We start from the raw sequence: 20220 nt of genomic DNA, 5'->3' as shown, positions 1-20220 counted from the left end.
TGGTGAGGAGATCATCCTTGCCAAAAATCAGCTCATTATGAAACTTCTAGACCATCCAATTTTTGTTGAAAAATTATAGACCGTCCAATTTTTGTAAATCAATTTTTATGGGGTTACAAGTTTTGGTATGGGATGATCTTTTGCCAGGATGATCCCCTCATCACAGAGATCATCCTCACAAAAAATCAGCCCATTCCAAACATTTTTGCCCATATAAGACAAACATGTTGTCTATATGTGTGTCGCAATGTGTGTTGCAGGAACCCGACCCATATATATAGGGTCAGGTTCAAGGGCCATATGAGAAAACATATGTAAAAACTTTCGTTTTTAATAAAATTTTAAAATATGAGTTAGAAATTTTGGATTGAGCTGATTTTTTGTGAGGATGATCTCTATGATAGGAAGATCATCCAAAAAAAAAAAAAAAATCAGCCCAATCTGAAACTTCTAACCCCATAAAAAGTGATTTAGAATGTGGACCATCAATTTTTTACCTATTTTTATCACTAATTTGTAAATCACTTTTGATGGATTTAGAAGTTTTTGATTGAGCTGATTTTTTGTGAGGATGATCTTTTCATCATAGTGACCATCCTTGCAAAAAATCAGCTCAATCCAAAACCTCTAACTCTTATTTTGAAAAACGAAAGTTTTTTCATATGTTTTCTCATATGGCCCTTGAACCTATATATATATATATATATATATATATATATATATATATATATATATATATATATATATATATATATATATATTATTATTATTTTTTTTTTTCCTCTTCTTCTGGGCATTTCAGCAGAGGCACTAACCTCTGATGAGGGACTATGTTTTCTAAAAGGGCGGCTAAACGTTTCCATATTTTCATGAAAACTAGTTTTAAATATTTTATACCTTCAATTAAAATTTATTTGATTTACGAAATGAAGTCTACTGTCATTGACTAGAATTAACACAATTTGTCGGTGTTCCACTAATCAGTGATTACCATGGCATCATTGACCACGAGGATATGAAAACAAGTCCAAGATGCTATTAATGAAGGAAGGAGTAAAGAATACAACCATTAAATGCAATTTTATTCTTCAATGATCAGTCTTCAATTGAACGTAGATTTTCCAACTAAAGCGAGCCTTCTCTTTCAGGGTGGGTTTAGATATTTGTTGGTGAAGCTTCTTAGATTTCGTTTTTTTCATTTTCTTTTGTTCTTCCATGGTTCTCCTGGACTATAAATACACCACCCCCTTCATCATGAGGAGAGATGCATGAATACAATTACATGTCCATTATCTATGATTACCTAGAACTAGATGGACTATACTTTTAATGAAAAACTTGAGGAGATGCATAATATTCACTCTCATTAAACACTGGTCTCAAATCTTCTTGGGACATGAAACTCAATGGGAACGAAACAAGGTGTCCCTTCACTGACTCTAATCTCTCCATGGGATCTGTTGCTTTTATCTCACCATTCTGATAGGACTCTAGCTTTTCTGGAGCTATCCCTAAATCAATAGTAGTATGCCCTAATCTCTCTTTCCAGTATGCCATGCTTTGTCTGATCGCGGCTCTGCAGACAATCATATTATAATTAATAATAATAATTATTATTAAAATAAGAGATCATATAGAACAATAAGAGTAAAGAGCCAATAATCACTGTTGAATCATACCTGGACTGTATAAGATCATTGGGGATGCATGCAAAGACATCTTGGTAGATCATGGTATTTGTCTAACAAATAGACAACAAAAACTAAGTTACTTCAGAATGAATCACACACACACACATACATTCAAGAAGAAAAAAAATATGGATGGTCTTCGGATAAGGATTAAGAAAAATATGTGGAGAGGGAACATATTTTAACCCCAGTAGTTAATCATGGGGAAATACAAAACCAAATTTATTTTGGTCATTCAAAAGAAATCAGTTGACTAGAAAATTTTGATGAAGATGTGGTGCCAGTTTTGGGTTGTGGTGGTATTTCGTGCGATCAATGTCAGGCATAAAAAATTTCTCATGTGCAACTGACGTAAATAATCTCTACCCTTATAAGACCAAATTTCTCGTGAAAAAATCAATATGTTACTAAATGCGCAAAACAAAAATGAGAATTCCCAATAATTATGTCATATATAGTTGAGAGAAACAAAATATCTATTATAAATATTATTATTCATTCTTACCTGTGCAGTTGCCACCCATATATCTTTGTATGTTGTACCAACCACAGGGTCGCTGATTTGACTGATCTGGAGGAATTAAAAGCATACTGTCAGACAAATGTTATTACTCTGTGAAACTTAATAGCACTGCTAGATAATACAGAGATCTTCTAATTCCACACCAACTTTGATAATGCCACCCCCAAGATGTGCACTAATTCTTTGGTGATTTACATATGAATTGAATTCGGGTAGCGTTAACAAAAGTAGGTGTGGTAATAGTCTCTCATAATATATCCTCTATTGCTCCTACAATATGCCTATTGCCACTCTATTGCTAATGCCACCCCAAGATGTGTGCTAATTCTTCGGTGATTAACATATGAATTGGGGTGGTGTTGATAAAAGTTGGCGTGGAAATAGAATCTATCATAATATATCCTGTGTTGCTCCTGAAATATGTCTTTGAACCATCCTCCAACAATCCAAGAACATTTGGCAAATTGATGATCCAGCAGAATAGGTGGTGAAAGAAAAAGAGGTTTTTTGTGAAGCACCAATCACTAGCAGGACTCGAATAATGCCAATTTCATATGAGGATTAATGAAAATAAGGGTGTGCAGCAATATCCATTTTTCTTGAAATAAACTGACCTCTCCTGCATGAAGACCAAGGTGTTCAGACCACAGGGAAAGACGAAGACTGCGAGAAAATTTGCCAGCCTTCCAAGGCTTTCCATTCATAGAGGAGTGAACAAATTCTTTATCTTCAATAAGTACACCAATCTGAAACAGACATCCACGTGGCAATGAGTGAAACTTGGATACTGTAAGAAAAACTAAGTTGGATGCTAGTGCAATCAACAACCAAAAAAAAAACATCGCAAAGCCAACCAGAACAACCTTCCAAGCAGCAATTCCTATAATTCATCAAGTGTTTAGATACATCTCTTGATCAAGGCATTTAAGGTATTTATATTTCTTTAGGAACTTATATTTGACAAACATGACTGTGGGCACAGATAGCCACACCAGTACAGGAAACGGTACCATGGGCACTAGATATCATATCAAATGTAACAGAACCCCTAATATTGCGAAGTTTTCATAGGTGTATTTGTCACAATATACGATTTATCTATTATTATTGACAAATATCCAAGAAAATCTTTGGGAGCTCAAGAAATATTTTTAAATACAACATGAAATGAGAACATAGAGATCCGAGCATGGCCACTGGCATCGTATTGTGGGGGTATGGATATGATGGGATATTGAAGTATCCACGTATCCTGGTTGACAAGAGTTAATTATTATTGAGCATGGCATTGAAATTCAACATATTTCCAAGAAGTAGTAGTCAATCGTGATTGATTACATATTCTATATATTATCTTAATTTTATCCTAAGCATACTAGCAAAATACATATAAGGACACACATACAATTGTTCATGTTTTATTTAGTAAGATATACTAGTAAGTTATATATATAGGGACGGACCATGGGACATATGTAAAAACAATGTAATAATAAAAAAAATTCAAAATATGGGTTAGAGGTTTTGGACTGATTTGATTTTTTTGTGAGGATGATCTTTATGATGAGAAGATCATCCTAAAAAAAAAAATCAGTCCAATCTGAAACTTCTAACCCCATCAAAAGTGATTTAGAATATGGACCGTCAATTTTTTTACCAATAATTTGTAAACCACTTTTGATGGACTTATAAGTTTCAGATTGAGATGATTTTTTGTGAGGATGATCTTCTCATCATAGAGAACATCCTCACAAAAAATCAGCTCAATCCAAAACCTCTAACCCATATTTTGAACAACCATTGTTTTTACATGAGTCCCTTGATCCGCCCCCATATATATATATAGGGAAGCATTCGGAGGCCCTAAAGAGAGCCAAACATTTTTCAATACATGGGCTAGAAGTTTCAGAATGGGCTGATTTTTTATGAGGATGATCTCTATGGTGAGGAGATTATCCTCAAAAAAGAAATCAGCCCATTCTGAAACTTCTAACCCCATCAAAAGTGGTTTACAAATAATTGATGGTCCACGATATATAATGCATGATTGGATGCAATATTGAATGGAGGAAGATGATTCGTTAAACAATTTTTATACCTATTAAGTTGTACATAGCAAATGTGACATGATTATTATCTTTTCCATATATAATATAGTTGTTTTGGACTTTCAAACAGTCATGTACCCGTGCCAACATGTTGATCATTTCCAATCTCCTATGGTTGATTTTTGTAGTTTGATGACTTATGAATATGCTTTCATGCTTCTTTTTTTACCACATCTTGCAATTTCAGTAAAATTTCAACCGATATTTTCATTATATCCATAAAAGTTTTCATTGAATTATTTCTATGAGATACTTGAATTTCTAGGACCGACTGGAATAGAGACTACAAAACCGAAATCTAATACCTCACTAACAAGTGAACAACATTGGTCAAAACCATCACATTTCATGATGTAACAAACACTTACTACTAAAAATTGTCTAGACTCCAGACCTCAGGACTACTTTTAAAGACCAATATCTTGGTTTGGGGCAACTACTGACTAAATTATCTTTTTCTAGAATATTTTCTGTGACAATCAAGGCTGGAACCTTTCTAATTTCTGAAATATAGTACCCATTTGATATTTTCTCAATACATAATCTTAAAAATTGAACTTCGTTATAGTTCAGGTGCATCGAACGATAGGTGCTCTTGTATCCAACTTGAGTATCCAAATCAGATAGCTCCAGAAGTCAGCAAAATCCACAAATTAAAAATCAACAATATAACTTTGGAACGACCTTGATGTACAAGAGGATGAACAAATATAATATCAAAAAGAAGCCATGAGTTTGAGAAAAATGATACCTCCGAGTCTCTTGATCCAAGCAAACTCCTATCATTTAAATTAGCTGATCCTATTAAGGCTATCCGATCATCAACTATCATTACTTTGCTGTGCACATACACCTGTGAAAAACAATAAGATTGTAATTATTTGGAAAAGAAAAAAAAAAAAAAAAAATGAATACGAACTAGAGTTTGTCCCGAAATATCAATAAGAAGACAATCTAATGAAAAACACTTCACCTGATTGGTGGCCACAGGACCGCCGTCAAAAAGGCGACCATAAGCTCGGAGACCATAGAAGGAAATGTAGTCATGTGTTTTAGGACCAACCAGGTCATACAGGTTATGCAATATTGAATTCTGCCCTCTGCAAATGGTTCGATACTGCCAATGCATTATGGCTCTCACAGATGCTGCACCGCCATCATCCAGACCTCCCTAATAGATTAAAGTTTAAAACAAAAAAATAGCCTCATCAACCATCAAAGCCTTATCCCAACTATCTGAATGAATCATGTTCCTCCATTAAACTTAAAAAAACGAAAATATGTATCTGGAGTTGAAATTGGAGTGAATTTTTCTTGGTACCTGGAAACCGGGTAGGAGTGGTATGACAATAATAACCCGGAAAAACTTTTGTTCTTTGTATGCTCGCATAATACGCCTGTACAATGCTTCTAAGACACGATTACGTATAATCTCATCTCCTGAAAGACCTGATATGAAAAATTGATTCTGGGAACAAGTGGACAAGAACATAATGACTAATTAGAGAGATGAATCACAAAATGAAATTTTGGCCTTGGATCCAAATTTTTTCCTTCACAAGGAAGAATCTCAATATTGCATGAGCATAAGGAAGTAAATCTTAGAACAAGAGTGTTTTAGCTCTTTGGAGGGAACACTTAAGGCTTTCTCCTACCAAGTCCCTTTTTTTCCTTAATAAAAAACACATCTTTTTTCCTTGTTAAAAACTGCATCTGAAAAATATTACCAAAAGAGATGGTGTTCAAGCGAGATGAAAGTATGAAGTTAAAAAAGAGATGCTCATAATTATGGTTACACTGATAGCATTTGTTAGAAGAAAAAAAAGGAAAAAAGAAAGAAAAGAAGAAAAGAAGAAAAGAAACAAAATAAAGAAAAGAAAGCTCATTGTATAAAATTATTACCTCAATATAAATAAAATATTCTGCTTTCTCAATTAGAGAGCAATAAGCATTGTGAATGCTCTCTTCGGTTTGGCCTGTTCCAGCAGACCACTGGCCGACACTTCTAATAATCTGCGCAGTAGAGCTCATTAAGGACGGTTGTTTATCAAATGAAAATAATTATAGAAAACAAAACATTGAGTGAAGAAGGATATTTAGAAAGGGTAACAGACATACATTTTACTGATCTCATTAAAAAGAGGCTTAAAAAAACAGTTGCACATGTTTGACATGGTGGCAATATCAAGATAATCAAGCTACATGTAAACATTCTCAAATGTAAAGTAATCACGAATGAGGTGAAGGATATAAATTGATTTCGAGCAGATATTACTTGTTATCACATAGAAAAAATTTCACTGCAAACTCCTAACTCATTGCAGCAGGATATTAAGAACATGGAAGAATAATTTAAGTTTCCAGATACTAACTACACTCGTCACGGAATAAACCCTTGAAAGAAAAGTATGGTAGTTCAGGAACAATGAGAAATGCTCCGTGGATTTAATTGTCAACCAAATAACATGATCAAAGTTGAAGTACCCATATAAACGCACTGGAATATGAAAACTAAAATTTAAAAAAATTGAAGTGTTTCAAAGGAATTGTTAGATAACAGCAAACCTGACAATGGCATGGGGTACGGGGACCAACTTGTCCAGCTTCATCAATAGAAACAACCTGATCACCTCGCTCTTGTGTTTCCCACCATTCCTTATCTAAATCATGCATGCTTGTCTGTGTCACCACATCCCGGGACACTTCCCTCTGACGATCCATGGAATCAAGTTCATCAACAAAGCCTTTCATCTGCAAATCCGGAACTAAAGGATCGACTTTGGACTTCCGGAAAGGGAATGAAAGACTTTGACTGACCCTGCTTGGCTGAACAAGTAGATTGTGAGTCATGTCCAAGCCATTTAACTTTTGGTTCCCATTAACAGCATCTAGCCCACCCACGTCTTGAGGCAAAAGCAATGGGATGTCCTGTACAGATGATCGAGAAGAAAAGGAATCCTGTCTTTTTAAGTCATGGTGATTTTCTTCCACACGTTTAATTTCAGCTTCTCTTTCTCTGCTTCTTCCCATGTAATGTGGAATAACCATGTGATGCTGAGGTATAAGTAGTGGTATTGCTTGCTCATTTGGAGCTTTGCTTCTCTGGAAGAATGTTCAACGATGCTTAAAAAAAAAACCCAAAGAAAAACTAACTTATTAAACTTTACCAAGAGTAACAACAATCAACCTTCGCATAGTTCCAGCGCTGAACAAAGTGCCTAGCTACATCACGGCAAGGTGGTCCCCAGAGAGCACAATGTACATCATGCCATGGCATGCGAGGGTATTTTTCACGGCTCAGTTCGTCTTTTAATGTATCTTCCCAAGAATTAGGTTCAGATTCCCTAACAGACCAAAATGGAAAAAAACCATTATGAAGCTAGAATGAAGTTTTTTTATTATCAGTAAAATGGAATTTGACTGGAGATGGATCCGCAAGTAAATCGAAGAAGACCAGTGTTTATCAAAACAAATCATTCCAAATCAATCAGAGTTGGAATAGAAAGGTGGAATCGATCACTAATGCGTTATCCTGATGGAAACTAGTTAGGCCAACGTGAAAGGGTTTTTCATGGAAATCTAGCATGAATGAAAATTAGGACACAACTTATCAAAAAAAAATATATATATAGGCCACCAACTTCTCGCATACTATTTGGACCAAAAGATAACTCAAGCCATAGGCCATCCATTTACAAATAATTATTTGGATAACTAGACCAAAATTAATATCACAAAGTTCTAACCATCGCACATGATTTTGGACAGTAATTAGAGATCCAAGCAATTGCCCACACAAAAAAGTTCAGTATTGATGATCAGATCATCTTATTGATATGATTCCGACCATACCAAAATCAACTAGGAAAATCCAATTGATGACAATTGTACTCATAAGATGTCAAACTGGGGACTATAAATGGTAAAATATATAAACCCCATTTCAACCTCTCTCTTCAAACCATTGTCCACTGAAAATTCCAAACAATGACTTTTAGAAGAAAGCAGATAAACTTACCTTGGGTTATAATAGTCCTTTCCAGGCCATATCAGAGGAGGGAGATCACCCACTTTGTGTTCAAATGTGTCGTAACGCCCGAAGCATAGATCTAGTCCTCCAATAAAGCAAATACGGTAATCAATAATGACAAGCTTTTCATGGTGGGACCTATATGTAAACAGAAATGGTCATCATCACCCACAACAACCCAAATTAAACAAAGATAACTGATTAAACAGAGAGACAATGCAACTTCTAATTCCAATCTTGATAAGAATTTTAAGCAGATTTCATAGATGAATCACCTACCATAAATAAACACCAGTTGAGAAATGGTCAGGGTAACGCAATACTCTAACATTCTCATGAATGCCAAGAAGCCTTCGCTTACTATAGACACTGTTGATTTTCAAAGCAAGAGCAACTTCCTTGTAGAGAAGAATGTATATCTGCACATTAATTGAATATAAACATAAACATAGCCATATTCATCCAAAAATAAATTTCAGAAATAATAAATAAATAAGAAGCTTTGCCAGAGATTCCAATTTTTCCTCAAATAGATATCATGTAAAATTCTTAAAATGAAGAATCTGATTATGAGTACTCTATAAAGAACACATGAGAGAGGAACTTGTGCACTAACGTGTTAAAAGGTTTCATCTGCTTTCTAGTTAATTGTCACAACATAATAATAAGATTTAAGGTTTTAAGAAGGTGTTGATACCCCTTTTCATGTATTTATAGCTATTCAGAGAGCACACATGGCATCACTCAGATATAAGCAACCCACATTACACTTTTGTGTTTCCTTTGGTAAAAATGAAGCATAGCGAGCAGAATGTATTTCATATTGTGCACTAATGTTTACAATAGTTTCATATATTCTTGAGTTAATTGTGACCAAAGACCTAGTAACAAGATTTAAGCTTTGAGAAGGTGTTGACATCCCTTTTCAGGTAATACTGCTATTCACATTATAAACACGGAACCGTTCAGACAGAAAAGTCACACAAACTAATGTGTTTCCTACCACAAAAATGAAAGTTGGCCAGCTAAATCGAATTGAAGTAACTAAATCGAATTCTGTTAATGCATGGTAAACTTACAATTTACCATAATGCATAAACGAATGTGTAACCCCTATATCTATGATATGAAATTTTAAATGAACATTTATATATTACTCAATTTGTGTGTCTCTTCGCATTGTCTTCTTCCCTGATAGAGTTTTTGTGTAAAATATTCATGACCATACTGTCTCATAACAATACCACATTTTTTGCTAGGCATAACAAGACTACATGTTCCTGGAAAATGTAGGAATCACCATAATCTTGTGCTGGAATTAGAAATCAAATAGAAATGATTCTAAATGCACCAACTGGGAATACTTATTGCAAGACAAGGTTTGAAATCTCATCTTGAGGCAATGTTTTGGTCAAAAGAAAATCCGAGACTGTCTCATCCAAAACATTTAGAGACAAACCAAAACATTCAATGTTTCATGCATATCTCGGCTGAAACATTCTGAGATGGCAGTGATGCAAAGGAGCAATATACAATATCACCAATAAACAAAGAATCCCTGGATATATAAAAGAAAAAAAATGGAGTGAAAAGCACCTGAACACCTTGCTTAGCTTTTGCCTCCAGCATGGCATCTAGCCGAGAGGACCCATGAGCATGAAAAGGACGGCGTAGATACAACTCTGGGCACAGCCACCAGTCAGTAATGAATATCTGCATTGAACTTCCAGTCATTCAGTGTTTCTTCAATGAAATTAGAAGAATATCAACGAGAGATGAAATTGAGTTCTGAATGCACGCTATCAATGGAAGAAACAGACCTCTGATTTTGCTTCCTCAATTGCTGAAGCAATTGCTTCAAATGCCGCTTGTCCATCTACAAACCATTGAGCCTCACTACCATCTTCAGTCAAACCCCTTGGTGGAGCAAAAGAACCAAAGCGGTGAGGATGACACCAGCCCTCTGGAGGCCTTAAGCCAGCATCATTAATAGCAGCAACCCAATCTTTAACTTTTGAGCTACTTTTAATTCTTAGTTTAATGCTCCGGTTACCACAAGATACCTTTTATGATTTTCAAATGTTGGTTAGACTGAAATTACAACATGCTATCTTCATTAGAAATACACTGCATCCACTAGGAGTAAACACAATAACTCAATGAAAAAGCGAAAGTATTTCTCTAGATGATCAATTTTTCCCATACTATTATTTTATGCATTAAGCTATCAAAATATTGAAGATAGACTGGTAAAAAATAAAGAATGGTTTGAAAAAAGGTTTACGATAAACAAAACAACCTTTGATGTCTAGCACACAAGAACATCATTAACAAGATGTGTGCGAACCAATGTTAAATGTGTAAATAAAAGCATACCTTGCATCAAATTATACATGTCTGCTGTAAATCTGCCCCAATGTTTGCAAATATAAAGAAGATGTTTGTAACAAAAGACGAAAATTTAACACGCTATAATTGACGCGGATGACACTCATTTTTCTTGATTTTTCGGTATCACAATTAAGATTCCTTAGTAGTATTCTTAGGTGTTTTGAGGTAGTGTCTAGCATCCTTGTCAATCTAAACAAGAGTATGGTGATGGGGGTTTGTGCTATGCCTAGGGTTGATGTGTTGGCAGTGTGAATGCAGTTTAAGGTGGGCTCCTTGCCTAGCACTTATCTCAGATTACCACTTGGCGCAAATTCTAGAAGCAAGGAGATTTGGTATCCAGTTTTGGAAAGGATGGGTAGAAGGTTGAGTACATGGAAAGTTAGATACTTATTTAAAAGGGGGAAACTGACGTTAATTAAGAGTACACTTGCTAGTATTCCTAACTATTTCCTATTTCTTTTCTCTATCCCTTGCAGCGTGGAAGTTAAGATGAATAAGATTTGTAGGGATTTTTGTTTTTATGCATGATAAAAAGAATAATAAAAAGTACCATATGATGAGTTGGAGGAAGATTTGTTTGCCGAAAGTTAGAGGGGGTCTGGGGCTCCGAAGGTTTGCTATGATGAATTTTGCTTTATTGTCTAAATGGTTGTGGAGATTTAGTGAGGAAGAGGGTAGCTTGTGGATCATGATTTCAAAACTTGTCCGAGACCAAGACATATTGCCCGAGTCGTCTCGGTATCAGGTATTGACGAGACGGACATACAAGTCACTTTTTCGGACGAGGTTTAAAACCCCACATTCATTTTTTTTCATTTTTTAATGAGACGTCTCAAACGTATCAGAAAACTCGTCCGAGACAACTCGGTATCTGGCACGGACGAGATCAGACGCAAAACCGAGTTTTAAAACCATATTGTGGATAGAGGTGGTGGCTAATAAATTCAGGTTGCAAGAGTTGGGTTGGGAAACACAAGAAGCGAAAGGGGCATATGAGTATGGGTTTTGGAAAGGAATTCTTCGTAGCTTAACCTCGTTCTGTAAGAAGGTGAAGTTTAAGGTGGAAAGGGGAAATATGGTTCACTTTTGGGAAGATAGATGATGTGGAGTCATTTCGTTGAAGGAACTGTTTCCAGATCTTTTTGCGGTGTCGGGTAAAAATGGTATGACTATAGATAACTTTTTTGTAGATGATGGTTTGTAAAGAGCATGAGATTTTGGCTTTAGAAGAGACTTTAATGATTGAGAATTGAGTAGCATGAAGCGTCTTGATGCAGGCATAACTCTTGTTAAGAACGATGATTGTAAGTTATGGGATGGTACAGGAGAGGGAGACTTTTCTGTGCGTTCAATGTATATGGCTGAATTACTTATTTCAACGTCCATCTTTCCCGCTAGCATGATTTGGGGAACAAAGGTTCCCTCAAAAATTTTGATTTTGTCATCGCAAGCATCATTGGGTAGATTAACCACTTTGGATCAACTTATCAAAAGAGGTTTTTAAATGTCAAATTGTCGTGTATTGTGTATGAGAAATGAAGAGATGGTAGATCATCTCTTTCTGCATTGTGGAATGATGAATTGGTTGTGGTCTCATTACCTTGGTCTCTTTGGTTTGGAGGGTTGCTTACCACACACAATGCGGGAACTTTTTGATTTGCGACTGTTTTGGGCATTTCTCTTCATTGTTCAAATTGAATCCTATGGGGTATTTTTCCTTTTGTTGTTTGTTGGGGTATATCGAAGAAAAGGAATCATCAGATTTTTTAAGGAAATGAGTTATCTTATGAAGATCTCAAGTTCAATGTGTTGGAGCTGCTCTTTTTCTAGGGAAAGGTTTTGAAAGAGTTTAAGGGGATTTTCTTTGAAGATTTGGTAGCTTGATGAGATCTCGTTTGTAATTTGGGAGATTAGTTGCTTTTCTTTTGTGATTTTTGTGCTCTTACCTCTTTTGATAAGTTTGTAATCCTGGGACATCTTGTCCCTTTTTCTAATAAAATTTTTAACTTATAAAAAAAAGGGTGTAAGTCAAACTGGTGAACCACCACCCTCAAGGCTTACAAAAATTTCTAGCATAACAAAAAGTGTAATGTTATCACTTATCACCAAAGAAAAGTGCTCATATGATATGGCAGCCTTTTAAAATTCAACTGAGAAGTGTGAAATCTGCCAAGATGGCATATATAGTGTACAATTATTTAATACCAGATTGTTCAGCTAAGAACATGTTTTTTCTTTTTCTTTTGCTAGGCAGCTAAGAAGAACAAGTTGCTTCAGCATCTAAACCAACATTATATCAGTAAGTTTTTCATTCTACCATTTGAGCTACAATGAATTCAGCATATAAAACTTATCATGTTATCTTAAGCAACCACATACTACCATAAGTAGGTCCAGAATCCATTATTCCATACAAAAAAAGGACAACTACTCAAGTATCACAACAGGGCATTAATGAAGCAAAATGAAACATGATTGAAGTATCTGTGGCCAGACCAAAAGAAAACAACCACTAAAGGTCATAAGCAGCTTACCTTAAATGCATAGCGTAAAGGGTTACGCTCTTTTATCTCTTTTGCTAAAGACACTCGGCCTTCTCCATTTCCATCTGAGGCAGGTAATACATCAAAAACAATTATGTCTAAGAGTTTGCTATCCAAAGGATCTTCCAGCAGGGCGAAGAACCCAGGCTTCAATACAGCCCACACCTACACAAAATTCAAGTACCATAACATACATAAGGTATATGTGAACACTAATATTTAAAAACAAAAGGCATATGTCTAGAGGATAAAAGTTGATCATGAAGAGCTATTGATATATATAAAGAAACTTTCAATTGATGAGAACATGGACTTTGCATGCTTATGATTCCACCATGTTCTCCTGAAGGATGAAGAATGTAGCATTTTTTATTCAGTATTGCAAAAAGGGTTCATGCTTCAATTGAATATTACAAAGAATCAATTAAATCAACAAGAAAATATGGCGTCATAGATCTTGAGACTATGCATTTTCAAATATGTTCCATTGTCGCTGTGGAGTTTCTGATTCGAAATACTCCATTTTATATATAAATAAGAGGATATGTCAAGATAAAGAAAGTTGGTCAGGTAGGAGACTCAAAACATGGTTGTTCTAAATTGAGAGGCATTGAAAAGGTCATGCAGCAAAAGGAGAGGAAAAAAACTTTTTTTTGATACATGGGTCTCCAGACTTGGTCCGAATGATAACATGGACATGCCCGTCACCACTTCCAGCACGTGCCTTGTGTACCTCGCCCTTTAAAGGACCAGGGTGGTGGAAAAAAATGATAAAATGAAAGAAGAAATCTCTCCTTTTGGTCATTGGATATATATTAAATATAAGGAGAAAAGTATTCTAAGGACTCTATCTGCTAGACCCAGACTACCTGCATCCATTGCTCACCTATGGGGGAGTGGACCCACAATCAAAAGTTCCCCCGAGAAAGACTACCTGCAGCAGAAACCAATCTGATTGGATGATCTTAGGCCTTTTGTGGACTTCTTCACTGTAAATTTTCCAACCTTCAGTGGTGGATCAAATGTTTATGGTCATCCGATCAGATTGGCTTTGACATAGGACGTCAAGAGGACCCTGTCACACCCCAATGCTTGTGATCTATGTGTTGAGTTATACAGATGGTAGACCCTCTTTCATCCCTATCTCATGCCAATTGGAACCACATTTTAAAACAAGTGGGAAAGAAGATTACAGTGAAATGAACACTCCTACCACTGGCATCATCTTCCAGGATGTACAAACTTCATTCACTAAATATTAACCAAAAGTGCCCATGCAGCACCTATTTGAAAAAACATGTACCCTCTGAGCCCAACCCTAACTTGGTCATTGCTTGTATATATGTAGACCAATGGGTCCATCCATGAAAGTCCTACTAATTTGAAGCCTTTTTGATTGAGCTAGTGATAGCTCAATTGCTGTGCATTTTAATTTAATCTCCCATGGATGGTACTCCCTACATTATATTATATATCATTGGTACTAGTGCAAAGCAAATGATCATCAAGTAGTGGTCCTTTGTCTACTTCATTGTTAATCATAATAAATCGAACTGTTGAAGTTATTATAAGCATTTTTTAAATATAATGTTAATAAAAGCTTTCTGATGGATTCATTTCAAAGCAAAGAAATTTGTTTTATGAGTTTCTGAAAAATCTTGAAGCACATAATTTTTAAAAATAGATTCCAAATCAGTTTCTGGAAAACAAACAAAAAATATAGGAGGCACTAACCCTGATTTTCTCTATTAGACATGTTTCCTTCAGTAATTTTTTTTCTTCTTAAAATGAATACAAAAATATGTAACTGTCTTAGAACATTGAAGAGAAAAATAACAGCATAATTGGAAAAATGACAAACATTACCTTGAGTCCCAAGAATGGCCCCCCTTCCTTAAATGTGTATGTGACCATGCACAAGAAAATATAGAACTTGTTTTCAGGGATAAGAATTTATTACCTTTTGCCAGTTGTCATTACAACAGCAAGACCAACAGCATGCACAACACCTTCTATCATCGTCATCCTTTGAAATTTTTGGGAGATGTTTCACCATTACATAATCTTCTTTCAGCTTGGGCCCATAATCTGGTGCAAATGATAACTTGGAAACCTCCAAAAACTTGCAAACCTACATCACAGAATTGCTAATTTGTGATGGGAAACATACAGAACTGGAACATCAAAGACCGACAGATGCATAAACATTCCAAAATCAAAGAAAATTTTCAATTAATTCAGAACTAACACACACAAGCTTTGAACATGTACAAAGAAACTCACATGCCACCATTCAACTGTGAATTTTTGTCTCATAAATTATCGGCCAAGAATTGATAAAAACAGATGCACAGAAGTTCAAACTTCAAAGATAAATTGCAATTAATTCAGGGTTTTTCGCTATCATTAACCAAACCACATACCACTAATTTATCACAAATCTTTCTCATGGGAAAGACTGTATGATTGTCCCAGAGTTGGCCAATGCATCAGAACAAAAGGAATTAGGAAGTGGAATAAAATAAGCCTTTGGTTCATAGATATTCAATATAAGAAGCTTAAGAATAGAGTAATTTAATCTACAATTAGTATGGAGAAAAGAATATGCAAAAGAAACAGCTGAGCCTTGGAAGCAACAGTTGCAAAGAAAGGGGCAAGTGCCCCAAGGCACATGTCATTTCTTATTTTATCTACTTAAACTTGAAGAGGATTTTAAAATAGCCATTGCCTAGAAAACTAGGATGTGTCTCATTAGTGAGCATTGTGTGTTGCTTTCTTGGATAAAACTCATTTAGGGAAATAATTTTAATACCCAAGAGTGCAAATGTATACAAAGGCGAGATGATTCTAGAAGATTAATATATCACAAACTAACTGGTGACGAGGAGTTCCCTGACTGATTGCATATCAAAACTAGCTAGTCATTCCTGCATGCATCTTAATAACACTGAGTCATAATCTAATCAAAGCTATGCTTCAAAATAAGATAGCGCGAAAAAAATTTGAGGCGGAGCTCCCAGGAAATTTTTCTCTATTTACACTGATTCAACAAGCATTATCTCCAAGAAAAAAGGTAACTATCACAGGCCATTGCAACATAGACAACTACTAGAAGGCCATCCAACATTCAGTATAATCCTCTCAGGGGAAATTATGTCAAATAGATATAACAGTAACCTTAAAGCTATGCTTCAAAATAAGATAACACGCAAAAAATTTGAGGCGGAGCCTCCCAGGAAATTCTTCTGTATTTACACTGATTCAACAAGCATTATCTCCAAGAAAAAAGGTAACTATCACAGGCCATTGCAACATAGACAACTACTAGAAGGCCATCCAACATTCAGTATAATCCTCTCAGGGGAAATTATGTCAAATAGATATAACAGTAACCTTAAAGCTATGCTTCAAAATAAGATAGCACGAAAAAAATTTGAGGCGGAGCCTCCCAGGAAATTCTTCTGTATTTACACTGATTCAACAAGCATTATCTCCAAGAAAAAAGGTAACTATCACAGGCCATTGCGACATAGACAACTACTAGAAGGCCATCCAACATTCAGTATAATCTTCTCAGGGGAAATTATGTCAAATAGATATAACAGTAACTTTAAGGCTATGCTTCAAAATAAGATAGCACGCAAAAAATTTGAGGCTGAGCCTCCCAGGAAATTCTTCTGTATTTACACTGATTCAACAAGCATTATCTCCAAGAAAAAAGGTAACTATCACAGGCCATTGCAACATAGACAACTACTAGAAGGCCATCCAACATTCAGTATAATCTTCTCAGGGGAAATTATGTCAAATAGATATAACAGTAACTTGGCTAAGCTGCATAAGAGAGTTCTGTGGTAGAACATATAGCTGCGCAGGTTAGGTAGCTTGTGAGTAATTGTAACTAGAAGGGAACATTTATGAAGCTGCATAAGGAATGTTTCTAATTAGTTACTAGCAGACATTTGAATATAGGTAGCATTTTCAAACACATCATTTTTTTTTTCTTTTTTTTTTTTGATAAGCTATATTCCATTGATAAAGAAGCAAGGTCGGGCGAGAAGACCAATCAAGTGAAACAGATACAAGAAATTATTCTCTGACAATATTGCAAACCCCCTCCCAATTACACACAAGATCTTCAAAGAAGATCCCTCTGAGCTCTTTGAAGACTTTTAGATCACAGAAAAATAAGACCCAAAATTGAGACAATAAGAGCTTGAGAATCGAGCATTCTATTCTCAAAAATCCGACTGTTACGTTCCCTCCAAATGCCCCAACAGACTGCAAAGTGAGTAATACTCCAAAGCATCATCTTAACCCTGAAGAAAGAATTACCAAGAGCTGCCCAAGATTCAAACAACGAAAATACAGACCCAGGGAGACAAGAGGACACTTTTGCCACATTAACAGGACAGACATATCTCCTAATTAAATCTTCCACGCGTACACCAAATATGAAATTATGGCATTTTGTGAGAGCAAGAGCGATAGTCCAAGAACCAAGGTTACTAAGTGAAAATCCAATAAGGAAAAGGGATAATGATCTGACGTATTGAGAATCCTATGCATTACCTCTCGAGAATTTGCAATGTCCATATTTCCCAAAAAGTGATTTAAATACCCCTGCATTGCCACTTTCGCATTGTCTGAAATGGAATTCTGTCTTCCTATAGCAGGACGAATGATGGGCAATGCGGCACTGGATGGAACATCTCTGCACAACAAACCAACTTTTAAGTGTTATAAGAACAACAGAAGAAAAGGCTGTATGTGGAACTTAGCAACAAATTTAGCAAGTTATGCAACATTGGTAGCCACCTGTTTTTAGCGCTTTCCTCGTGATGTAAATTAACGGCCTCATCATCGGCTTCATCATCATCTTGTACGACTGCTGTTTGATCTCCAAGTCCTAGGTTTTGAAGCCATTCTTTAACCTTCAATTATAAAAAAAATATCACTCAAATACACAAAAGAGTTGAAAATCTAAGGTGCCAAAAAAATTACTCTTGAAAGAAGACTAACAAAATTATAAATATACCTGCTCTTGTTTCTCATGAATTTCCTCAATAAATGCTCGTTTCTTCAATGCAATATGCAAATAGATAACTTGCGAAGCTTTCTTCAATAAGCGCCATTTGAACTGGTTGACATAAATGCACAATTAGTTTTCTACACATATCAGATATTTGTCTCCGTTGCCTAAAGAAAACAATTATGTATCTGACAAGTTCTCAAAACTAGACACACACACACACAAGACACCCTTTCAGACTCCGAAACATGTTAACTTAAAGATCTCCTTGAATCCCAGTCAAGTGTATTAATGCGAAATCAAGGTGGGCAAAGTCGTTAACCAGCCCAGACCTATGTCTGACTCTTTTTTTCCAATTGTGAATTCTTAGCACTGGGGGTGCAAAGACGTGAAAGGAATTGATAGAAGTAAGAACACACTCTTCTGTTTTTTTTTAAATAGACATCACCCTATAAATGCTCAGTCTCTTCCTATAGTTTAGCCCATAAAACCAATCTTAAATACCCATAAAACCGAGCATTCAAGCAATCCAACAAACCAATGACGCCTAGACGATTCTAAAAGGGTGAAGTACTCTTGTTAGATAATCTAAAATTCTGACATTCCACACACATGCAAAACTTCTGATTTTTTCTTTCTTTTCTTTGATTGATTAAACTGTACATCACTTCAGATTGAAAATTTATTTGTAACAAAATATAATCTCAATTATTCGAAAAATAATACCGAGTTGAGTCAACCAATTCTATAATTCAAAGTTACAAACGCATCCATGCAACATAGTAACAAATTCATTAAACAATTCATTTTTGGGAGAAATTTCAGAACTTTATAAATAAATAAATAAGAGCGTCCAATTTGACTCCTTTAAGAGAAATTCAAGCACTAAGAACAATGACAATCAGATTCGACACAATTTCAAATCATAACTAAATAATTGTAAACCTAAATCAAATAATCTCCAAATTGCATCCCTAATTATTCAATGTTCCTCAAAATTTTAAAAATTAGAATAAAAAAAAAAAAAGAAGAAATCAGAGACCTGTTTATAGCGAAATTCAATGGTGTAAGAAAGAAGCATGGGACTGAAATCGGCAGCATCAGGTCGAGATACAGATACGATGGTGGCTTTAGGTAATTCATCGAAAATCCAAGTAGGTTGCAAGGTATGAGAAGAAGATGAAATCAACGGCTCTGATTGCATCTGGACGTAGCGATGACCACTGCCGGACGTGTATTGGTCCGACGCCATTAAATGCGGTGGAGAAGAAGAAGAAGAATTGTTTCTCTGATCTGGAAAAAATCGTTGAGATCAGGAGACAATTACCGGATAACCGGTTTGGCATGTCCTCCTCTCCTTTCTAGCTTCAAAGAGAGAGAGAGACAAAGAAACAGATTTATCTTTCTGTTTTTCGCTGTTTCGGTTTTTAAAACCTACCAAGAAAGAAGAGTTGCGTCAAAAGTCCAGAAGTTGTCCGGCTTTTTGGAAAAATTAAAAATTAAAAATTAAAAATAAAAATAAAAAGACCATCTTCACCATCAAAGCCTTACCTCAAATCCCAATGATTTGGGATTTGACTAATCAAATCATGTTCGACCGCTTCACTCTCTATAGAGTTGTATATTTTATTAATGAAAATATGTTCATATCTGCTTTTACTATCGCAATCTACATTCTTTAACTTTAATATTTTTAACTAAATTTATGATCAATTTTTGTGGAACATCTCTTAGTTTATTGTTTATTGGACTTAGTCCTACATTATTATTATTATTATTATTATTATTATTATTATTATTTTTTTTTTTTTTTTTTTTTTTTCAAATGGGTTAATTTATAATTTATTCTCTGTATGTTTTTCACTCTTCTATCACAATATCCTTACATTTGTAATATTCATT

At 35.2% G+C, this 20220-nt stretch overlaps 1 protein-coding gene across 1 annotated transcript; it reads right to left on the bottom strand.

Annotated features, from left to right (window-relative positions):
• Positions 1-1061: 1061 nt before the first annotated feature.
• Positions 1062-19752, bottom strand: PLDP1 (phospholipase D P1). Its single transcript, XM_086449865.1, has 20 exons — positions 19361-19752; positions 18325-18426; positions 18105-18220; positions 17859-18000; positions 15247-15417; positions 13278-13451; positions 10173-10415; positions 9949-10065; positions 8632-8771; positions 8341-8490; positions 7510-7666; positions 6888-7424; positions 6225-6335; positions 5644-5790; positions 5296-5493; positions 5074-5175; positions 2829-2960; positions 2197-2262; positions 1680-1741; positions 1062-1576 (listed from the first exon to the last, which is right to left on the bottom strand). The coding sequence occupies exons 1-20, from the start codon at positions 19568-19570 to the stop codon at positions 1327-1329; spliced, it is 3327 nt and encodes a 1108-aa protein (XP_086305991.1). The 5' UTR covers positions 19571-19752; the 3' UTR covers positions 1062-1326.
• Between the last annotated feature and the right edge of the window lie 468 nt (positions 19753-20220).

The sequence above is a fragment of the Akebia trifoliata genome, chromosome 8 (genome assembly GCF_017979445.1).
Source record: "Akebia trifoliata isolate Shusen 1 chromosome 8, ASM1797944v1, whole genome shotgun sequence".
NCBI classification, from domain to species: domain Eukaryota; kingdom Viridiplantae; phylum Streptophyta; class Magnoliopsida; order Ranunculales; family Lardizabalaceae; genus Akebia; species Akebia trifoliata.
The sequence above is the reverse complement of the archived record's forward strand: the minus strand, read 5'-3'. Positions and strand labels throughout refer to the sequence as shown.